The 19,082-nt window shown below is 29.6% G+C and overlaps 2 protein-coding genes across 2 annotated transcripts; one reads left to right on the forward strand and one right to left on the reverse strand.

The window, feature by feature from the left end:
* The first annotated feature begins 11,652 nt into the window (after positions 1-11,652).
* Positions 11,653-14,143, forward strand: PIS2 (Putative CDP-diacylglycerol-inositol 3-phosphatidyltransferase 2). Its single transcript, XM_012978307.2, has 10 exons — positions 11,653-12,022; positions 12,129-12,213; positions 12,326-12,375; positions 12,618-12,657; positions 12,772-12,816; positions 12,901-12,966; positions 13,080-13,194; positions 13,279-13,335; positions 13,440-13,538; positions 13,716-14,143. The coding sequence occupies exons 1-10, from the start codon at positions 11,962-11,964 to the stop codon at positions 13,767-13,769; spliced, it is 672 nt and encodes a 223-aa protein (XP_012833761.1). The 5' UTR covers positions 11,653-11,961; the 3' UTR covers positions 13,770-14,143.
* A 163-nt stretch (positions 14,144-14,306) lies between these two features.
* On the reverse strand, positions 14,307-16,459 carry LOC105954639 (high-affinity nickel-transport family protein). The gene is made up of 2 exons (XM_012978305.2): positions 15,963-16,459; positions 14,307-15,349 (listed from the first exon to the last, which is right to left on the reverse strand). The coding sequence occupies exons 1-2, from the start codon at positions 16,290-16,292 to the stop codon at positions 14,498-14,500; spliced, it is 1,182 nt and encodes a 393-aa protein (XP_012833759.2). The 5' UTR covers positions 16,293-16,459; the 3' UTR covers positions 14,307-14,497.
* Between the last annotated feature and the right edge of the window lie 2,623 nt (positions 16,460-19,082).

A 19,082-nucleotide genomic window follows, 5' to 3' on the forward strand; every position in this document is an offset into this window, starting at 1 on the left:
TTTAATTCGTAATTCATTCATGCATGCTAGTATGTGTACATGTATAATGTATTAGGTTTTCTTTTTTTTTCACGTTTTTAGGTTTTCTTTACTGTAATTAATTTTCACGAGTGGAAATTTTATAAGGAGTTAGGAGAAATTTTGGTGGAATATTACATTGCCGACTATCAGGGCCGGTTCTGAGGGGAGGCGAAGTAGGCGGTCGCCTAGGGCCCCCGATTTTTTTACAAAATTAAGGGCCCCCAAATTTTTATTATATCCTTTATATATTAGTATTTTTTCAAACAAAAGTATATTATATATATAATTATCGAGAACCCTAATTGATAAATAGATATTGATAAACGTTTTTACTTGTTTGTATAATTTTTCTAATTATGGGGCCCCCAATTATTAAATTTATAGTGCATTAGATATTTATTTTTATATATTTACACTGGTTTCAGTGCTATTTAATGAAAATTATCCTTAAAAAAAATCGGGGGCGCTGCCCCCGAACCCCCGAAAACTATAACATCACTGTATCAAAAATTTATAGCCTTGCCTCTAGCTATACATCTTACAGAAAAAACGGGTTAACATAGAATTTATTATCATTTTGGAAAAAAATGAGTTTTAACGTACATTGTAGAAGGGCTCCATTTTTCAACTATCTTCGAATCTCGCCTAGGGCCCCCAAAATCTCAGGAACGGCCCTGCCGACTATTTGTTTATATTTCTTCGATTTAGTTACTTACGAAAATTCTTTCGGTTTCTTTTTTGATGGAATAATTATGAGTTTACGGATTTTCAAATCCGTAAAGTAAATTAATTCCACAATTTATTCCTAATCTAGTTCACAATTTGAAATAATTATTTTATTAATATAATAAGTTTGGAATTTTTTTTTTAACAATGGTGTTTGATGAATTAGAAAATTATATTTTTAAAGTGAAGTAATGTATTTAATCAAATACTCAAATAACTTATGTATTATAATAGGTAAAGAGATCTACTTAATAATGTTGACAAATATATAATGTTGGTTGCTTACCTTTTATTTTCAAATTAAAAACATATTTTCTTATATAATATTTTTTTATTAATTGTACATCACGTAATGAAAAACTAATGATACAATCAAATTTCAACATTATGGTATTTGACATCTCACCATAAGGATTTACCATAGCCCTTGGCAATCACCCAATTAAAATAGATTCTAGCATAATTTATATAAATAAACAAATATTAAATAAGTCGAATTCTCATTAAAAGAATAATAAAAAAAAAATAAGACTCAGTTTATAATTTCGCAACAAGTAGATATGTCCAATGTTACGTGGTCCAACTCGAACTTCGAATCGAACTAATTGGATTTGCGTTGATCAGTGGTCATCGGTCGTGATTGTTTGAGCATTGAAAATCAACGGGTAAGATTAATAACTCATCAAATTTCGATCGAAAGGACGAGTTTAACCGTCTAATCTAATGCATCTCCCCCTATTTACTTATCTTTTGTAAATAAAAAAATAAAAGAAAAAAAGAAAAGCTCAATATAGATTAATAAAAAAAAAATAAAAAAAAAATAGATTATGCTTTTAATTGAAAAGGTGGAATGGGAAAAAGGCTAATAAATGCAGGTGTAGAAATACCCAAAATTGGAACAGCATATTTGGATTAAAGATGGTCCAATCTCAATTGTGAGGTTGATTTTGGTTATTCCGATTTCGATTCCAGGCTGTATCAATTGGATTTTTTGGGCTGTCGGTTTTGTACTATTTCAATGAAAAATTGAGCCCTTTTATTTTTATTTATTTATTTTATTTTGTTGCCTTTGTATTCGGCGTATTGATTAACCCCTCTCTACAAGGTGTGATGGTTCATTGTTTCTGACGTTGACTTGATTTCTTTTATTTATTTCTCAATTTTATCTTTTTCTTGGAGAAAAAAAGTGATGATTTTCAAGTCTTTTTTGTGACCTCCAACGTTAAAAATTAATAAATAATTAAATAAATAAAAATTGTACATTTAATATCGAAACATCATATGTGTGGTTCCATCTAGGAGGTTTCTTGGTCGGCTACTCATAGAACCCACTACTAATTGCTTATTTGCCTTGCACCTTTTAATTTTTTTTATTTACTTTGCCATCTCAAAAGTACATTTTTTTTTGAGTAATCTCAAAAGTACATTAAAAATCTATATATTTAAATTAATATTTTTATTTTCTCATAAAAAAATAATATTAACTCCAATCTGATCAGTATGATTTCTATTTAAGCGAAGAATCATGTTGACGTGTATTTTAGATGGTATATTGGATTTTATTTTATAGAATGGCACTTTCGGCGTCCAAGCGTCTTAATTCAGAAGGAGGCATAGAAATGAGATACGTATTTATAAGAGTAATTCTCGAATATTTACGAATTGTACGTGTATTTCATTATTGCTATAATATTCATAATCGAAAATGAAATAATTGCATTTTCCATTAAATATTGATGGAATTTAATCTTCTATTATTTTGTTCTTACTTTTTTTTTTTTTTTTTTTGCCAAATCCTATATCCAAGTTTCAAACAAAACCTAAATATTTATGTTCGTAGGTATCAAAAGTCAATTGAATGGAATTATGAATACAAATTTAATAAATTGAAATAATGTGGAATTTTCGATGGTGGGGGTCGTCACTATTCTTATGTAAGTCACATAAGCGTTAGTTGACTCCTAAAATCGTGAAAATTGGTAAGTGTGAGTAATAAAGGTGGTACTTTTCTGAGTAAACTGCAAATACTACCCCTGTGTTATATCGAAATAGCGGAAACCCCCCTGTGATAAATAAACTAGCAAAAACCCCCTGTGAAATTTAGTCAAAGGCAGAATCCCCCTAGCTGATTTTTTAGACTTGAAATGACAAAATTGTCCCTCAAAATGTATTTATATATATACATATTATATGTATATTTATTCTTTTTAATTTGTTTGTTTAGAAATTAAAAAAAATAGTAAACAACTAAATTGATTATTTTTTAAATAAAATAATTAAAATATTTATAAAATATAAGAATTTATTAATTGCAAGACTCCAGGGGTATTTGTGTCTTTTCATATCAAGTCAACCCTCAAATAGTTCCATAGGGGGGTTTTTGCTATTTAAATAATTTCACAGAGGAGGTTTTTGCTAGTTTATTTATCATAGGGGGGTTTTTGCTATTTTGAGATTACACAGGGGTAGTTTTTGCAGTTTACTCTACTTTTCTTCTTCTCTAGCGGTCCCACTAACTGTACTCAACTGTAAGCCTTTTACTTCACTGGTCAATTTGACTGATTGCAAGAAAATAAATACTGCACTAATGGGCTTTGAAATTCAGCCCGAATTTGTGGGCCTTTCGTCCTTTTTACGGACTCACCGGGGGCCCGCATAATTTCCTTCATCTATATATAATATAAAAAGAGGATCTATGCCCTCAATGATTGACATGTGGCAAATGATGATGTCATTTATCAAAATTGCTTAGTTGGAGTTCAATTGATGAGGTGGATTCTTCAATTGATTATGTGACATTTTTATTTTGGTATGTTTTTAAGTTCTTTCCTATTTCACATTTACACAATCATTTAATAATTACCACATATTTATATATAATATTTCAGGAATTTAATATCCTAACATTTCTAAAAATATTATACTTTTTATAATTTTAATTTTCTGAACTATATTTTTCGTCTATTCTTTTTTTAAAATTCAGAACACTCAATTTTTTAACGAGTATTCGATTTTTTATATCATATTTTACACACTATTTTTTTATAGCGAGATAATCATAATTATATTTAATTATTTATACACGGTTAATTAATTGTTTTTATCTCACGTTTTAATTTAATTTTCCGAAAGACAATTCAAATGGTTTTTCCAAATATATTTTTCGAATGTCTTTTTTTTTTAAATAGAACACTCATTTTCCTATGATATATATTTTCGAATTTAGTTTTTTTTACTAATAATATTCGAAAAAAATAATAATACTAATAATTATTATTTTTACAAATCATTAATAACTTATATGAATATACCAATAAATTAATTAATCACCATACATGGATTTTTTTTTTAATATTTTTCCAACTTAATGTATATGTATTAATTTAATTTTATAAATATTAATAACTAAACAACATTTAAATTTTGAAATTTAAATTTTCGGATTCCAAATTTTGAATTTCAAATATTTTTTTTACTATAAATTATCAATCAATTCCCCAATTTTATGTCATATAATTTGATTTCTTACCTATTTAAGTTGATTGGTTTTGATTCATATGGTTAATTCATGGAAAATATCTAATCAAATAATTGGTTAAGATTATAACATTAAATGTGTATTTCCATAATAACTTACTCTTTACTTTTTTATTATATAAAACTCATATATAAATACCCCTCATTCCAATCCATTTCACTCACTCATACTCTCTACTCGAATTTTACACTCACATAAAAATAAAAAAATAGGTCATGCCCGAAATGGCTGCAAAGGGTAAATGTTGTATTTTTTTGTTGTTCATATATTCATAGTTTTACATGATCTTTATTTCATTATTTTGATATAATGAATGTGTCTAATGGTTATTTACATATATACATGTATTTAGTCTAACATGTTATTTGTTGTTTGTTTATGTTATTTTTGTAGATATTATGGATAACATCGACCTATGTGCTACGTGTGACGACATCGGTTGCGTCAAAGGAATAGAAATAATTTTGTGAATCTCATATGAATTGTGCAAGAAAAAATACTCATTTTTTTCATTCCTTAAAGGACCGTCATCGAAGTGATAAATGTAAAACATGATATGTAATTAACAATTTTCTATTCTTTATATATGTCTGTAATTATTTTTAATATTGTTTCATCAAGCTCATTTAGTATATGGTTATATATGCAATTTCGCTATTTAAAATTTTGTATATTTCATTTTTTAATTTGTGTAAAGTTAGATCACCTGTCGTTTTTTGTTTTGCAAACTAATTGTTTCGTATTTTTTTCTTGATTTGTTTCACTTAACTACATTGAAATATTGAGTGCTAATATATCATCACTAATTCATATAGTAATTATATTGTTTTATAATTTTACATTAATTTATTTTATTAATGCATTATCATATTAATGGAATGGTAATATGTCAATTAATGGAATAAAATGTAGTATCGAGTTGTCCTTTTTAGATACTCAATCTTAGGAAATTATACATATATTAATGGAATAGTAATATATCAATTAATGGAATGAAATATATTTAAATTATCATAAATAATTTAATAAATGGTATATATATAAGTAATATATTTCAATATTATTCCATTAAGTATTTAATGAATTATTTAATTAATAAAATGCATTATTAACAAGATTTTTATTTGTTATTACATTTATTACGAATTAATTATTTTAATAATTTTTAATTATATAAATTATTTTATTTATTTAATTTTCCTCGCATCTTTCATTATGATTTTTTTTCTCGATAATGTTGTAACATAAGTATTTGTAATGATTATTTTGCATATCAAATTATACTTTAGAGAAGAAAAAAAATAATGTCTTACATTAACATAAAATAATAATTTGATTTGATTTGTTTGATATTCTTATGAAAAGTATTGATTTTAAAGATATAATTAATAACTTGATTCGATTTGTTTGATATTCTTATTAAAAGTATTAATTTTAAGGTTATGATTGATCACTTGATTTTATTTGTTTATTTATTTTTTGTTATGTTTGCCTTTGTTATATACAAATTGATATTACTTAGGTTTCTATTTATTACTGTATCAAATCAATGTGTGTATTATGTTAAATAAATTATGAGCATAATATTTTGTACCTAATAAACACGTAAAAGTGGTAATATTTTAAAAGCCATGCTTTCATATCTTTAATTTGTCTTTGTTAATTATATCCATTAGCCAATTTTTACGAGGTAGATTAATTGATTTGATTGTTTGGTTATTTTTTTTATGTTTCCTTGGTTATGTTATTTATGATTCTGTTTAATACATTACTATTTAATGTTATAGTCAAATCAATACATGTGATTTGAATATTTTTTTAGTAACCCCTAACAATCGCATTTATTTATTATGCATCTCAATAATTTCGGATTCTTATTAATTCTAATTGTTTGAATTTGTTTGATTTGTTCTAACCGAGTAACACAAACAAATAATAAAATATATTGTTTGCTTAAAGTTATTTTATTAACTTATTTAGTATGTGAAAATTAAGTATAAATATCATCAACACAAACTCATTTATCTCATTCTTTATCAACACATTTTGTTATGATCATGCTAAACCAAGGTCCTCGCCTTAAAGCTTTTTTTTTCATATTTATGTTTTATAATTTTATAATGCGATCACTATTGTGCGATGTGCATGCTCGCTTTGAAGCATTTTATTTATCGTCAAGTGTTTATTACGTTATACGTTTATTATGTATGCGTATGTATAATAATCTAACGAATCATTGTTTGCTTTCTTTTTAATTTTCAGAACCATGAATAACATCGTGTGTGTTATATGCGGCGACGTCCGCAAGAGAGAAGCATTGTGGCGTTGTGTATGCAAATATATGATTTAGATATATTATATGGATGGATTTTAAAAACTTTTACTTCTGGTTTTCCATCTTTGATTATACATTCAATAATTGTAAGTTTAGTTTCGATGAAGAAGAAGTTGAGTTTAATGAAGGTGATAATGTAATAAAAAAATATTAAAGTAACTCATGTATGTATTTCGTTATTTGTAATAGAGATTCTTATATGATTTGTTGAATATATTTAAATAAATCTTCTTTAGTTTTATATTTTCATGTTACAATATTAATTTGTACGTATCGTAATAATTCTTTTATTTTTATCATTTTTTTAATATTTACGTAAAATATTATTAGTTTGTACGTTCATGATGATTTTTTGCTATTAATCTTTTGAATCTTTATGTACATGACATTATATTCACCCTTCTTCATTCACTGTAATTCCAATATTATGATATATTAGAAACATTGTGCCTAGATGTATTTGTGACAATATTTTATTTTGCATGTTTTGAAATAGGAATAATTATTTGTGCAAGCATGTTAGAATTTAGAAGTAATGCTTTTGCAGAAAAACCTATACTAACTAGAGAAATATATAAATTATATAGCAAAAATTCTACATTGGTCAGGGAATGAAAAAAACACATTAAAAATAATGTGCGAAATATATAGTAAAATATACATATGTGAAAATGGATGTTGTCAATCCAACGAGGACATTATGTGTGTGTATTCTTTGGATCATTAAAAACATTTTAGAGAAATTATCTCTTTCCCTAAAACAAAATGGTTTGATATTCCAATGAAAAGAAATCGACGTACAATATTACGAGATTGATTTTTATGAAGTAGGTATTGATTACGGATTTGTTGAGATTGCAAACTGAAATTTGAGGAAGATCTCTATGAGTATTAGTATTAGTATTAGTATTAGTATTAGTATTAATATTAGTATTAATATAAGTATTAGTATTAGTATTAGTATTAGTATTAGTATCAGTATCAATATTAGTATCAGTATTAATATCAATATCAATATTAGTATCAGTATCACTATGAGTATGAGTATGAGTATGAGTATGAGTATGAGTATGAGTATGAGTATGAGTATGGGTATGAATATGAGTATGAGTATGCGTATGAGTACGAGTATAAGTATGGGTATAAATATCAGTATCAATATTCGTATCAGTATCAGTATAAGTATCAGTATAATATCAATATCAGTATCATTAATAGTATCAATATCAGTATCGATATCAATATCAATATCAATATAAATATCAGTATTAGTATTAGTATTAGTATTAGTATTAGTATTAGTATTAGTATTAGTATTAGTATTAGTATTAGTATTAGTATTAGTATTAGTATTAGTATTAGTATTAGTATTAGTATTAGTATTAGTATCAATATCAGTATTAGTATCAATATCACTATCAGTATTAGTATCATTATCAATAACAACATCAGTATGAGTATGAGTATCAATATCAATATCAATATAAGTATCAATATTTGTATCAATATCTATATTTATATGAGTATTGGTATGACTATTGGTATGAATATTAGTATTGGTATAAGTATTAATAATAATATTAGTACAGTATCGGTATCGGTATCGGTATCAGTATCAATATCAATATGTGGATGTGTATCAGTATGTGTATTAATATTCGTATCAATATTAATATCGGTATCAATATCAATACTAATATCATTATTATTATCATTATTATTATCATTATTAGTATTATTATTAGTATTCAAATTCATATTAGTCTTGGCGTATTAGCATTAGCATTAACATTAGCATTAGCATTAGCATTAGTATTAGTATTAGTATTAGTATTATTATTAGTATTAGTATTAGTGTGAGTATTAGTATTAGTTTTCTTATTAGTATTGGCGTATTAATTTAAACATTAAATATTCGTATTAGAAGTGGCGTATTATTATTAATATTAGTGTTGATATTAATAATAGTATTAAACTATTAGTATTAATTATCGTATTAATATTAGGATTAGTATTAATATTAGTATTATTCGTGTTGGTTTTAGTATTAATATTAGTATTGGTATTAGTATTATCAATGTTGGTTTTAGTATTAGTAGTAGTAGTTGTTGTTAGTATAATATTAGTGTTAATATTAGGGTGGATAGGCAATTGTACGCCGCAATGTCCAGAGTTAAAAGTAGATTTGAGATAAAGATATTTATCAACTCAGAATCAGACGATATAATTAAAATTACGAGCAATCTTGTGTGCACAAAAGATTTTCAGCGAATATGTAGGTAAATCACAAACAAATGAATATTTTGATTCAATAAAATATTTTTTTTAATTATTTACATGTATGTCAATTGTTCAAAGTTTTCGTTCGTTTTATTTTATCCAAAATATTTTTTTTTGAAAAAATTGATCCCGTGCATCGCACGGGTGAATTACTAGTTATTACTACAATCGAAAAATGAAGCTTAATTTTCTTCTTCTGTTTACTTATTTATATTTTATAGGGTGAAATTCATTTTGCACCCTTATACTATGCGGAATATCATTGACCCCCTAATTTATAGACGGCGTCAAACGCCCCTCTATTTTTTTCGGTCAATGGTCAGACTGTTAATGGTGTTTAACTTGATGACTCTTTTACGCCGCTATACATCAAGGCTAAATGATACATTTCGCATAGTACATGAGTACAAAATAAAATTTACCCTATTTTATATTCCTACAAAATTCCTAATGTAATTAAATTAAATTAAACTAAAATTTGCAAAAAAAATATCATCTTTAATTATATTGGATAAATATTCCAACTTTGCTACCATATATATTCCTAACAATTATTTTAAACCCAAAAACCTTGCAAAAGACTAGAATATGTTAATATGGGCCAACCCAATTCTTAGCCCACTTACGTAGTAACTTTAGGCCTTGGTATCTTAATTTGGGGCTTCTATTCTAGAGCTGGGCATGGATCATTTTTATCAGTCAACCGACCCACTTTCTTTGGGCGATAACTGATAATTAATCGGTTTATATACATATTGCTAATTTTAACCAACCCATATGTGACTGTGTCGGTCTGTGGTTTTCAATTTGCTTAAAATCCGATTAATCGGGTCATATCGGTCAACCGACTTTTCAATAATAAAATTTTATTATAAATATTTAATTGCAATTCTTATTTTGTTAATGATAAACTAAATTAAAACTCAAATTTACAAACCACTATTCCTATTTTATAATTCTTATTTCATATATTACCATTACATATTTACTTATTGTCCATGTTTAATAAAAAAAAAATCGTTTAAAACTAATTTTAACGTTAAGTTTTTGCAACATAAGTTTTTTCAAACTTTTGAATATTTTTGAAAAATCAATAAATAGATGGTTTATAATACCAACCAACCGACCATTTGTTTAGCGTACAAAATCGGTTGTCAGCTATTATTCAATTCATAACGGCTGGGCCGATAATAAGTTTCAATTTTCAGCAAAATCAGGTGATCATGCTGGCGAGAACAATTAGCTGATAAATGTCCGACCCTACCCTTACCCAACCCTAATCTACCATATTTAGGATTTGATATCTTGTTTATTTTTTTAATCCTTAAATCAATAATTGGGTGGGAATGTAACAATTGTAGAGATATATATGGGGGCAACTATTTTGAATACTAATTTTTGCTTAGTTGAATACTACCTAGTTGAAAACCACAATTGAGTACATATTTATAAGTTTTTTCTTACTTTAAAACCAAAATAAAAAGAAAATTACAAAAACACCCTTTCATACAAAATATCAATTATATCAAATTTTATTAGAAATTACCTATTCAAAAACCAAATAAAAAAAAAAGAAAAAAACCCTTTGTTGTTAAAAAAAAAAACCTCCACCATTTCTTCTCCTCTCCAACCCTGACCGCCGCCGCCGTCGCCGCCGTCGCCGCCGCCGTCGCCGCCGAACGCCACCGTACGTGCTCGTAACTGCCGCGACAACCCAATTAAACCCTATCTTTTTCATCTTCTTAAATCCTCCAAAACATCTCCAAATTCAAAAAATCAAAACCTCACAAAACTTATAAAATGGAGTTATAAGACAATAATATGGTAGTATATGTGGAAAGAGAAGCCATTAAGGTAAGTATCGATGTCTTTTTTGAGCTTCGAAGTCGATTTTGAAGTTTTTTTTTTTGAAACCCGTCGGCAATTTTCGACACATACAGGTCGATTTTTGGTCAATTTTCGACACCAACGTGTCGAAAAAGAAAAAAAAAAAAAAAAAAAAAAAAAAAAAAAACCAAATTTCGACACCTACCTGTCGAAATTTGGACAATTTTCGACAGGTAAGTGTCGAAAAACACTATTGGTAAAAAAAAAAAAAAAAAAAAAAAAAAAAAAAAAAATTTTTTTTTTTTTTTTTTTTACCAACAGTATTTTTTCGACACATACCTGTCGAAATTTGGACAATTTTCGACAGGTAGGTGTCGAAATTTGGTTTTTTTTTTTTTTTTTTCTTTTTCGACACGTTGGTGTCGAAAATTGACCAAAAAATCGACCTGTATGTGTCGAAAATTGCCGACGGGTTTCAAAAAAAAAAAACTTCAAAATCGACTTCGAAGCTCAAAAAAGACATCGATACTTACCTTAATGTGTTCTCCTTTCATATATACTACCATATTATTGTCTTATAACTCAATTTTATACGTTTTGTGAGGTTTTAATTTCTTTAGTTTTGATATTTTTTAGAAGGGTTTGTTGTGAGATTTTTTAGAAGGGTTTGTTGTGAGATTTTTTAGAAGGGTTTGTTGTGAGGAAGATTTTTTAGAAGGGTTTTTGGGGAGGGAGAAGAAGGAGGTGGAGAAGGAGGGAAATGGTTTTTTGAGTTTTTGATTATTTGGTATTTAAGAAAGAAAAATAGTATTTGTAATATTTTTTTAGTTTTAATTTCATTAAGGGTATTAAAGTAATTTACAATTAATTATTTATTTTTTATTTTTTTGGTATTCAAGTAAGCAAAAGTTGGGATTTGAAATAGTGATCCCCGATATATATATATACTCAGTCATGGTGGAGAGTTCGATGGATGACATGGATTTTGTTTACTTATTTAATTAATTTTGTGCAACTTGACTTGAATACTTTGCTTGCTTATAAGTTTTTGTTATTTACTTTCACACCCCTGAAGTTACACCATATGGGAAATCTTCCCCATTTTCTCGAACGCTACTACAGAGCAACTGGCAGGAATTCGTAAAAAAAAAAGAAAAAAGCGAATCTGATGCGACCATTTTCAGTTGATTTGTAGAATTCAACCCCCAAAAAGATCATCGGAAGGTTTTCTCCAATGGCGGATAAATCGAAGCCCAGTACGTTGAGTGTTTACCTTTACGTTCCCAATATAATCGGTGAGTTTTTAATTTAAATCTCCGCTGCTCAATTACTCTACTCAATCCATGATTTAGCTGCGATTTTTTCTCGTAATCGATCTCACGTTGTTCAATTATCGGGCAGGGTATGCTAGAATTTTGATGAATTGCTTTGCTTTTGCGATATGCTTCAAGGACAAGTATCTCTTCTCCGCTCTGTATTTTGTGAGGTTTGTGGATCCTATTTGTTCTTGTCAATTTTTGATTTTTCATTTTGATTTTCTGTTGGATAAAGCTAGGTTATGAATCTAATTTTGAATTTCTGTTTTATTTTTTTTCCAGCTTTGTGTTTGATGCATTAGACGGTTGGTTTGCACGGAAACTGAATCAAGGTTAGGGTTTATAATTCAACATTCAAATTTGAATAGTAGTAATATGAGTGTATGTATATCAATTAGGGGGTACTGAATCGCTTGTTGGTTATGATTCGAAAATCAGAACATTATTCTTGGTGTTGGAAGAAACATTAATTGGAAAATTGGAAAGCTTGCATGAAGATTTTTTTCATTGATAATGTTGATTTTTCTTATTACATGGAAAGTAACTTACTTAATTACACTCTTATATACTTCAGTTTCAACATTTGGAGCTGTTCTGGACATGGTTACTGACAGGTATCTGTGATTTAAATGTCTTTTACATTAGACTTGCATTGTCGTGTTTGTGGGAAAGTCTATTTTGCCCTTTACTGACAAAGTTCATCTTGCTTGATGTGTTTTACATCCCAGAATAAGCACTGCCTGTCTGTTGGTTATTCTTTCCCAAGTTTATAGGTAATTTTCTCGACTTTATTATATTGTAAATTGTGTTAATCTGCTGTAATATTAGTTCTGACTTCTCACCCCGAAATATTTTAGGCCTGGGTTGATTTTCTTGTCACTGCTTGCTCTAGATATTGGCAGCCATTGGTTGCAAATGTACAGGTATTTACATTGTTTCGAGTATTTCCATGTTCAGTTTAGAATCGTGAGAAACTCGACAAAACTTATGGATTTGGTTACCTTAGGTATTTATTACCTTCTCTTTTTTGTTGCAGTTCTTTCTTGGTGGGCAAAACTAGTCACAAGGATGTCAAAGATAGCAGTAGCTGGCTGTTTAGGCTTTATTATGGGAATCGAAAATTTATGGGTTACTGCTGCGTATCATGTGAGGTGAATATCTCCTATACCTGAACTTAATATTTTTTTTTTCTTCTCCACTTGTCCGTTTTACTTATTCATTGGTTTGGTGCACAGGTTCTGTACATTCTTTTATTTCTGCTAGCGAAGAATGAGACTGAGAATCTTACTGAAGTAAGCCTCATCTTGGTGATTGCATCTCTTTTTTTGGGTCACAATAGAAATTTAAATTTCGAATTATTTTCGGTGAAAATTTCATCTGTTATTTTTTCTCCCAGGTTTTAGTAAATGCTGCCACACAAAGCTGGTTCTATTTGATTTTACTTACTCTGAGTGTTGTTGGATGGTTAATCAAGCAACTCGTGAATATTATACAGGTAAATAAACAAACGACCTCCTCAAGGAGCATCTTCTGTTTGCTCTTTGTTGTCATGTATTTATTTTCTTAGGTTTTAACAACCTTATAAATTTTCCTCCGTTGATCATTCTATGGTGCTCAATATTATTTTCTAATGCTTATTAATTCTGCGCTTTCATGTATTTTGTGGTGTCAGATGAAGACAGCTTCAGATGCTTGCATACTTTACGACATTAGCAAAAAGCGGTAGGGAGCATGGTGGCTTGATTTTGCAAATACTTGGAATATTCCGTTTGATTTGATTTGATTGGAGGAGCATACTCACGGACTAGCATTGAGGATTAAAAGACCTTTTTTATTGAACCAGCAGCTGATGATTTGCTCGTCATTGAACAACCTTACCTTCATAGGATATCTTAAATCTCGAGGAGCACTTTGTGTTCGTTCCCATTCTTGAAATTGGCAGTAATGTAACTTCCCTGTCAATTCAGATTTTTAACAACTGTGAAAATGCCCGAAAAATACTCGTTGATTCAGAGTTGTAGGTAGTTTCTTTGTGTGAATGCTCTCTTGATGTGTGTTGTGTTCCTCTTATTATGATGAATATACTCTCTTTCATTTCCAGTTAATTTGTGGTGGCACATGGCTATTTTGAAGGATACATCTTCGATAGAAAAAGTCGATACATTGAACAACAATTTTGCATACCTTTGTATTCTTGTGGTACAAAATAATTAAACGTCTTAACGACGAATTGTGTTCGTGTTATACAAAACGAGATACACTATTAATCGAATAACTCTTCAAAACAAAACAATCAAATTTGTTACACTCTTTTGAGGAAGATAATGTATTATCCAACTTCAAAATTATCACATTCGACATATAAATTAGTTGCTCTCAAAATCTCCAACTACCCACTACAAGAGATGATAAACCAAACAAAATCCAGAAAGCAGAAAAAAATAATTAAAAAAATCAATACAAGCTAAATCCGAAATATTGGCTGACCAAAAGAGACATTCCCAGTGCAATGGCCACAAGCGAAGACGCCCAGGTCAGCTTCTCAGTAATCCTAGGAATCCTATCCTTGAGTGCTTGACTACACGAGCCTATAAACACCGTATAACTCCCCATAGCAAAAACGGTCCCCACCAAAAACATGAACAAGAATGCAGCACCAGCTACTCGAGAAGGCAAAGCAAGCGCAGGCAAAATCATCATCAAAGCATCAGGCTGCAGCCCATGCACAACCCCCGTCGCAAAAGTAGCAAACCCTATTTTCTTTTTTCCGGATGATGAGCTGGTGAGTGCCGCCTCGTAATTGCTGACATCACACTCACCATTTTCTAGGGCGACACATGGCACCGGGATAGCAGCTTCTGAAGCTTCTTTGATACCCATTGCACCAATGACTAAGAGAGTGAAGCCCACTACTCTTGTACCCCATGTTCGAATGACTTCAATATGGAGCCTATCCTTTAGGAGGAGGAATAATAGACCGAATAAGAGCTGGCCCGCATCATGGCCGCAGCCCCATAGGGCTCCCACGGCAGCACTTTCGAGCCTTGTCCGGCCGATGGAGAGCGGTGCTAGGGCGGCAAGGTGGTCGGGTCCTGATAGTGTGTGGAGGCAACCAGCAAAGAAGCCGGCCCACGCACTGCTTAGTAGCTCGTTGGGGATGAGATGGGTCCCCACGGCAACTGTGGCTGGACCTGCGGCTTTGGCTGCGCTTTCGAAACTGGCGAGAGCTGGTGGCACGACGGCAGTTGGGTGGAGGAATGTTAGGATGATTGTTGATAGTAGTAAAATCGTTCCGGTGCTAATTACCTGAAAGAAAAAAAAAAAAAGATTCAGGATGTAGTCAAGAGCATTTTATCAAGAAGTTATAATCCTAACACCAAAGATGAGTAGAAACAGAAGGGCAGGAACAGATGTTCTTGTACCGATTGTTAATTTGTAAGCTAACGTGCTCTAAAAATATTTCCAAGATACCAACTTTACCCAATACAAAATTCAGATGCAACCCAATCAACCTTATAAATCCCATCAACATTCCCAAACGAAGCCAAACAGTTAACAAATTACTAATGGCAAGTAACCCTTTTGTAATGAAATTAACATAAAAAGGAGGAATTTTTATGCTGAATTGAGTCAATGAATGTCGAAAACTGTATATCCAGAGCGAGTTCTGAATTACTAATGCTACATTTTATCCATGATGCATATTGAACCCCAAAAATAGAATATACAGAATAAAACAACAAGCAAACAAACAGGGGATCTCTTTATTAACAAATCTAAGGCGCCCAAATTGATTTAATTCATTTGTTCTTACAGAATAATCCACCCAGAAATTACGAAGAACCAGAATAATCCAAAAAATCGTAATAACAGAACAAAATTAACATAGAACAGAGATTTCCGACTGATTAATAGATACCTTCTGATGCCGAGACAATTTTTCAGCAGCCAATTTGAGAAAATGGGGCTTAGGTTTAAACCCATTTTCCGAATCCGAAGAAAAAGACAAGTCAATTCCAGGGCAATCGTCAAGAGCTTTGGGGGGAAGAAAAGAAGAGCCGTTCAGGGTACAAGAAAGCGGGTTGAACCGGCGTAATTCGGGTCGGCGGAGCGACGGAAACGACGTCGGAGAAGGAAAAGAAGAGAAGGCGGGTTTTCGGGCCGAATCAGCCCGGGCTGGTCCGGGTAGAAACGGGGAATTGAGGCGACGATGAGACGGAATTGAATTGGAGTAGATTAGTCTCTCCATTACAGACAAATTCACCAAAAATGAAGAATTTGGGGATTTTCCAGGATTTTTAACCCCTGAAAATTGAGTTCTAGGGTAGAAAAAAAAAAGGATTCGGATTTTGGGAAAGGATAAAGTACCTACTCTTTTAGACTCGTCTCTTTGCAAATCTATCTTCGCTGGCAATTTAACCGTTTCTTACAATAAATATAATATTTTCCGTACTTTTTATTTTTCTTTTTTTCTTTTTTTATTATATATATAATTTTTATATGTGTGCGTTAAGAGCAACTCCAATGGAGTTATTAAATGAGTTATCAAATCTCTTAACTACCATTTGACTCCTAAAATTTAAAAAATTTGTTCTCCAAAGGGGTTATTAAAATGGGTTTGTGTTTTGATATTTCACCACTTTGAATCTAAAAATACTTCCTGCAGATTGAGTTACCAAAAATATAACCACCTAACCAACCAATGACAAATTGACATGTGGCGATTACATATAAAATTATCAAAAAACTTCCAATTGATAATAATATTTGATTACCATGGTTGGAGTATATGAGTTTTAAATGTATTTTAAAATATTATCTTAAATATCAAATAAGCATTTGATAATCCAATTTTGATATTTTGCATTGGAGTTGCTCTAAGGATATACGTGGTAATATATAGTGAGTGTATATTTATTATATTATTTATATATTCTTTTTTCTTTTTTAATTAAAATATTTTTTATAATATATATATTTTTTTATAAGAGTTTATTGTATATTCATTAAACACAAATACACATACATTGATGAGAATATTCATTAAAATTTATTGTAATGATGCGGAGTACAACTCAAAATGAGTATCGAATAATGAAAGTTTAAAGAAAAGTCAAATTACGGCCACCCCCTCCTGTGTTAAAAACTTATATTACGAAAAAACTCTTATTCTTTGGATAATTACATTATTCATTAACTATATACTGTCTTGACAAATTTGACATCATAAAAATGGATAAGACAATACTTAATTGATAGATAATCGTAATAATTTAAACATCAAAGACTTTTTTTTATAATTTAAGTATACTTCAAAAGGTGGTTGTAATTTATCATTAAAAAAATTTGAACAAGTCTAATCAATTTAATATTATACATATACACAACCTCTACATACATAATAAAATTTTGAATTCAAACATAACATTTTCAATTTTTTTTTTCAAAGATGTTTGTTTGAAAGAGTAGTGCCTACATAGTTTAGAGTAAGAAGTAATTAAAACATAAGAGGATGTGGCGTAATTGAGTCCACAATTCATAACTTAAGACAAGTTTGGTGGGTTTCACATCTTCTTCATTCTTTGAGATAACTTAAATGAAAAAATACATTAGCCTATATTCCAAAAGTCTTTGTCCCACTAACTGTGGAAAATTCCAAAGCAGTACAATGAAGACAATGTCAACATTATGTTGTTTTTTTTAATAAAAAAACCCGCAGCGAACTATAAATGTATCAGATGGATAAATCTATACTCACGTATAATAATTTGTAAATTAGATACGAGACTTAAACAACACTAGACTAACACAATGAGTGATAAGCTCAACTTAGCTACCGTAATCATAGAAATTTCAAACTTTGATCAACTGACACAAGTTCATTTGCTCAAAGCGCTAGACTATCGTACATGGGCCTATGGGACATGTCAACATTATGTTGATATATGAGTGGGTGGATCTTGATATTGTCTTGCTACTAACTATAAAATAACATATATCATATTATATTATACCACAAAATTGAATATTTATATAAAATGTGGAATAATTCGTGATAAGTAGTTCATCATGTAGTTGTGATTTTTTTTTTTTAATAAATAATTGATTTATTTTATAAAATAAATTTATTAAACGGATTAATTGGAGTTTGTATGTTTTAACAAAGTGAAAATTGGGCCTATACAAATTTCATGATGGACTTGAACAATGTGTTCTATTGGGCCGCATAAATGGGAAATAGTCAATAATGAACTACTTTTATGTACCTTCCCAACGTTATGTACTTTAAAGACTAAATATTAAGATACATTATTAATTAAATAATTGTAGTTTATTTATATCTAATAAGGCAAGAGACAACTAAGGAGTAAATTCCTTAGCGAGAGGTCAAGCGAGCAGAAAATGGCGAGCAAAAGAACAGTCTTGCTTTCGGACAATATTTAACACAAGTCCAATAAGATCTTGTTAACATTGTGTGACATGACAGGGTACATGAAATTTGACTTTTGTTGATATTTTTAAAGTCCGGACGTGGCTATAAATAGCGGACATCCATGAGTGTAAAAAGGTAAGAACAACAATCTTAATATTTGTGACTTAGGAGATAATCTCTTTTTAGAAAACTGAACGACTTGGCCATTGGAGTGTTAATTTTGCCTTAAGTACGGAACTTTCCTCTCTTTTGCAGATCACATTCAACATAAATCACAATCCAGAGCAGATCAAACCATCAAGGATCAAACATGACCACATATATTTATATATTTTTTATTATCCTCGTGTAATCGAGCTCGATCTTGCGTTGAAATTCACAGTCGACCAAACAAAAATATATGTTCAAGTTTAATTCGTTATGTTAGCGAATCAAACTTGTAACAACCAACTGATTTTCAATCGAGCATTCAGAGTACTTCTGTCTATGTAATTTTGAAGATGTGATGGAACATTAACAAATGCCCAAAATGCAATCAAAAATAAATAAATAAAATAATATATACAAATATTTGTTCTTCCAAAAGAAGTGGCTCACAAAAAGGAT

Source organism: Erythranthe guttata, chromosome 14, assembly GCF_056151865.1.
Source record: "Erythranthe guttata isolate IM_541 chromosome 14, IM_541, whole genome shotgun sequence".
NCBI classification, from domain to species: Eukaryota; Viridiplantae; Streptophyta; class Magnoliopsida; order Lamiales; family Phrymaceae; genus Erythranthe; species Erythranthe guttata.

Excerpts from the sequence above, each read along its gene's own strand:
- LOC105954639 (XM_012978305.2), bottom strand. The coding sequence starts at position 16,292 with ATGGAGAGACTAATCTACTCCAATTCAATTCCGTCTCATCGTCGCCTC. Across the intron at positions 15,350-15,962 it reads AATTGTCTCGGCATCAGAAG|GTAATTAGCACCGGAACGAT; the intron begins GTATCTATTAAT and ends TTTTTCTTTCAG.
- PIS2 (XM_012978307.2), top strand. The coding sequence starts at position 11,962 with ATGGCGGATAAATCGAAGCCCAGTACGTTGAGTGTTTACCTTTACGTT. Across the intron at positions 12,214-12,325 it reads TCCGCTCTGTATTTTGTGAG|CTTTGTGTTTGATGCATTAG; the intron begins GTTTGTGGATCC and ends TTTTTTTTCCAG. Across the intron at positions 13,336-13,439 it reads AGACTGAGAATCTTACTGAA|GTTTTAGTAAATGCTGCCAC; the intron begins GTAAGCCTCATC and ends TTTTTCTCCCAG.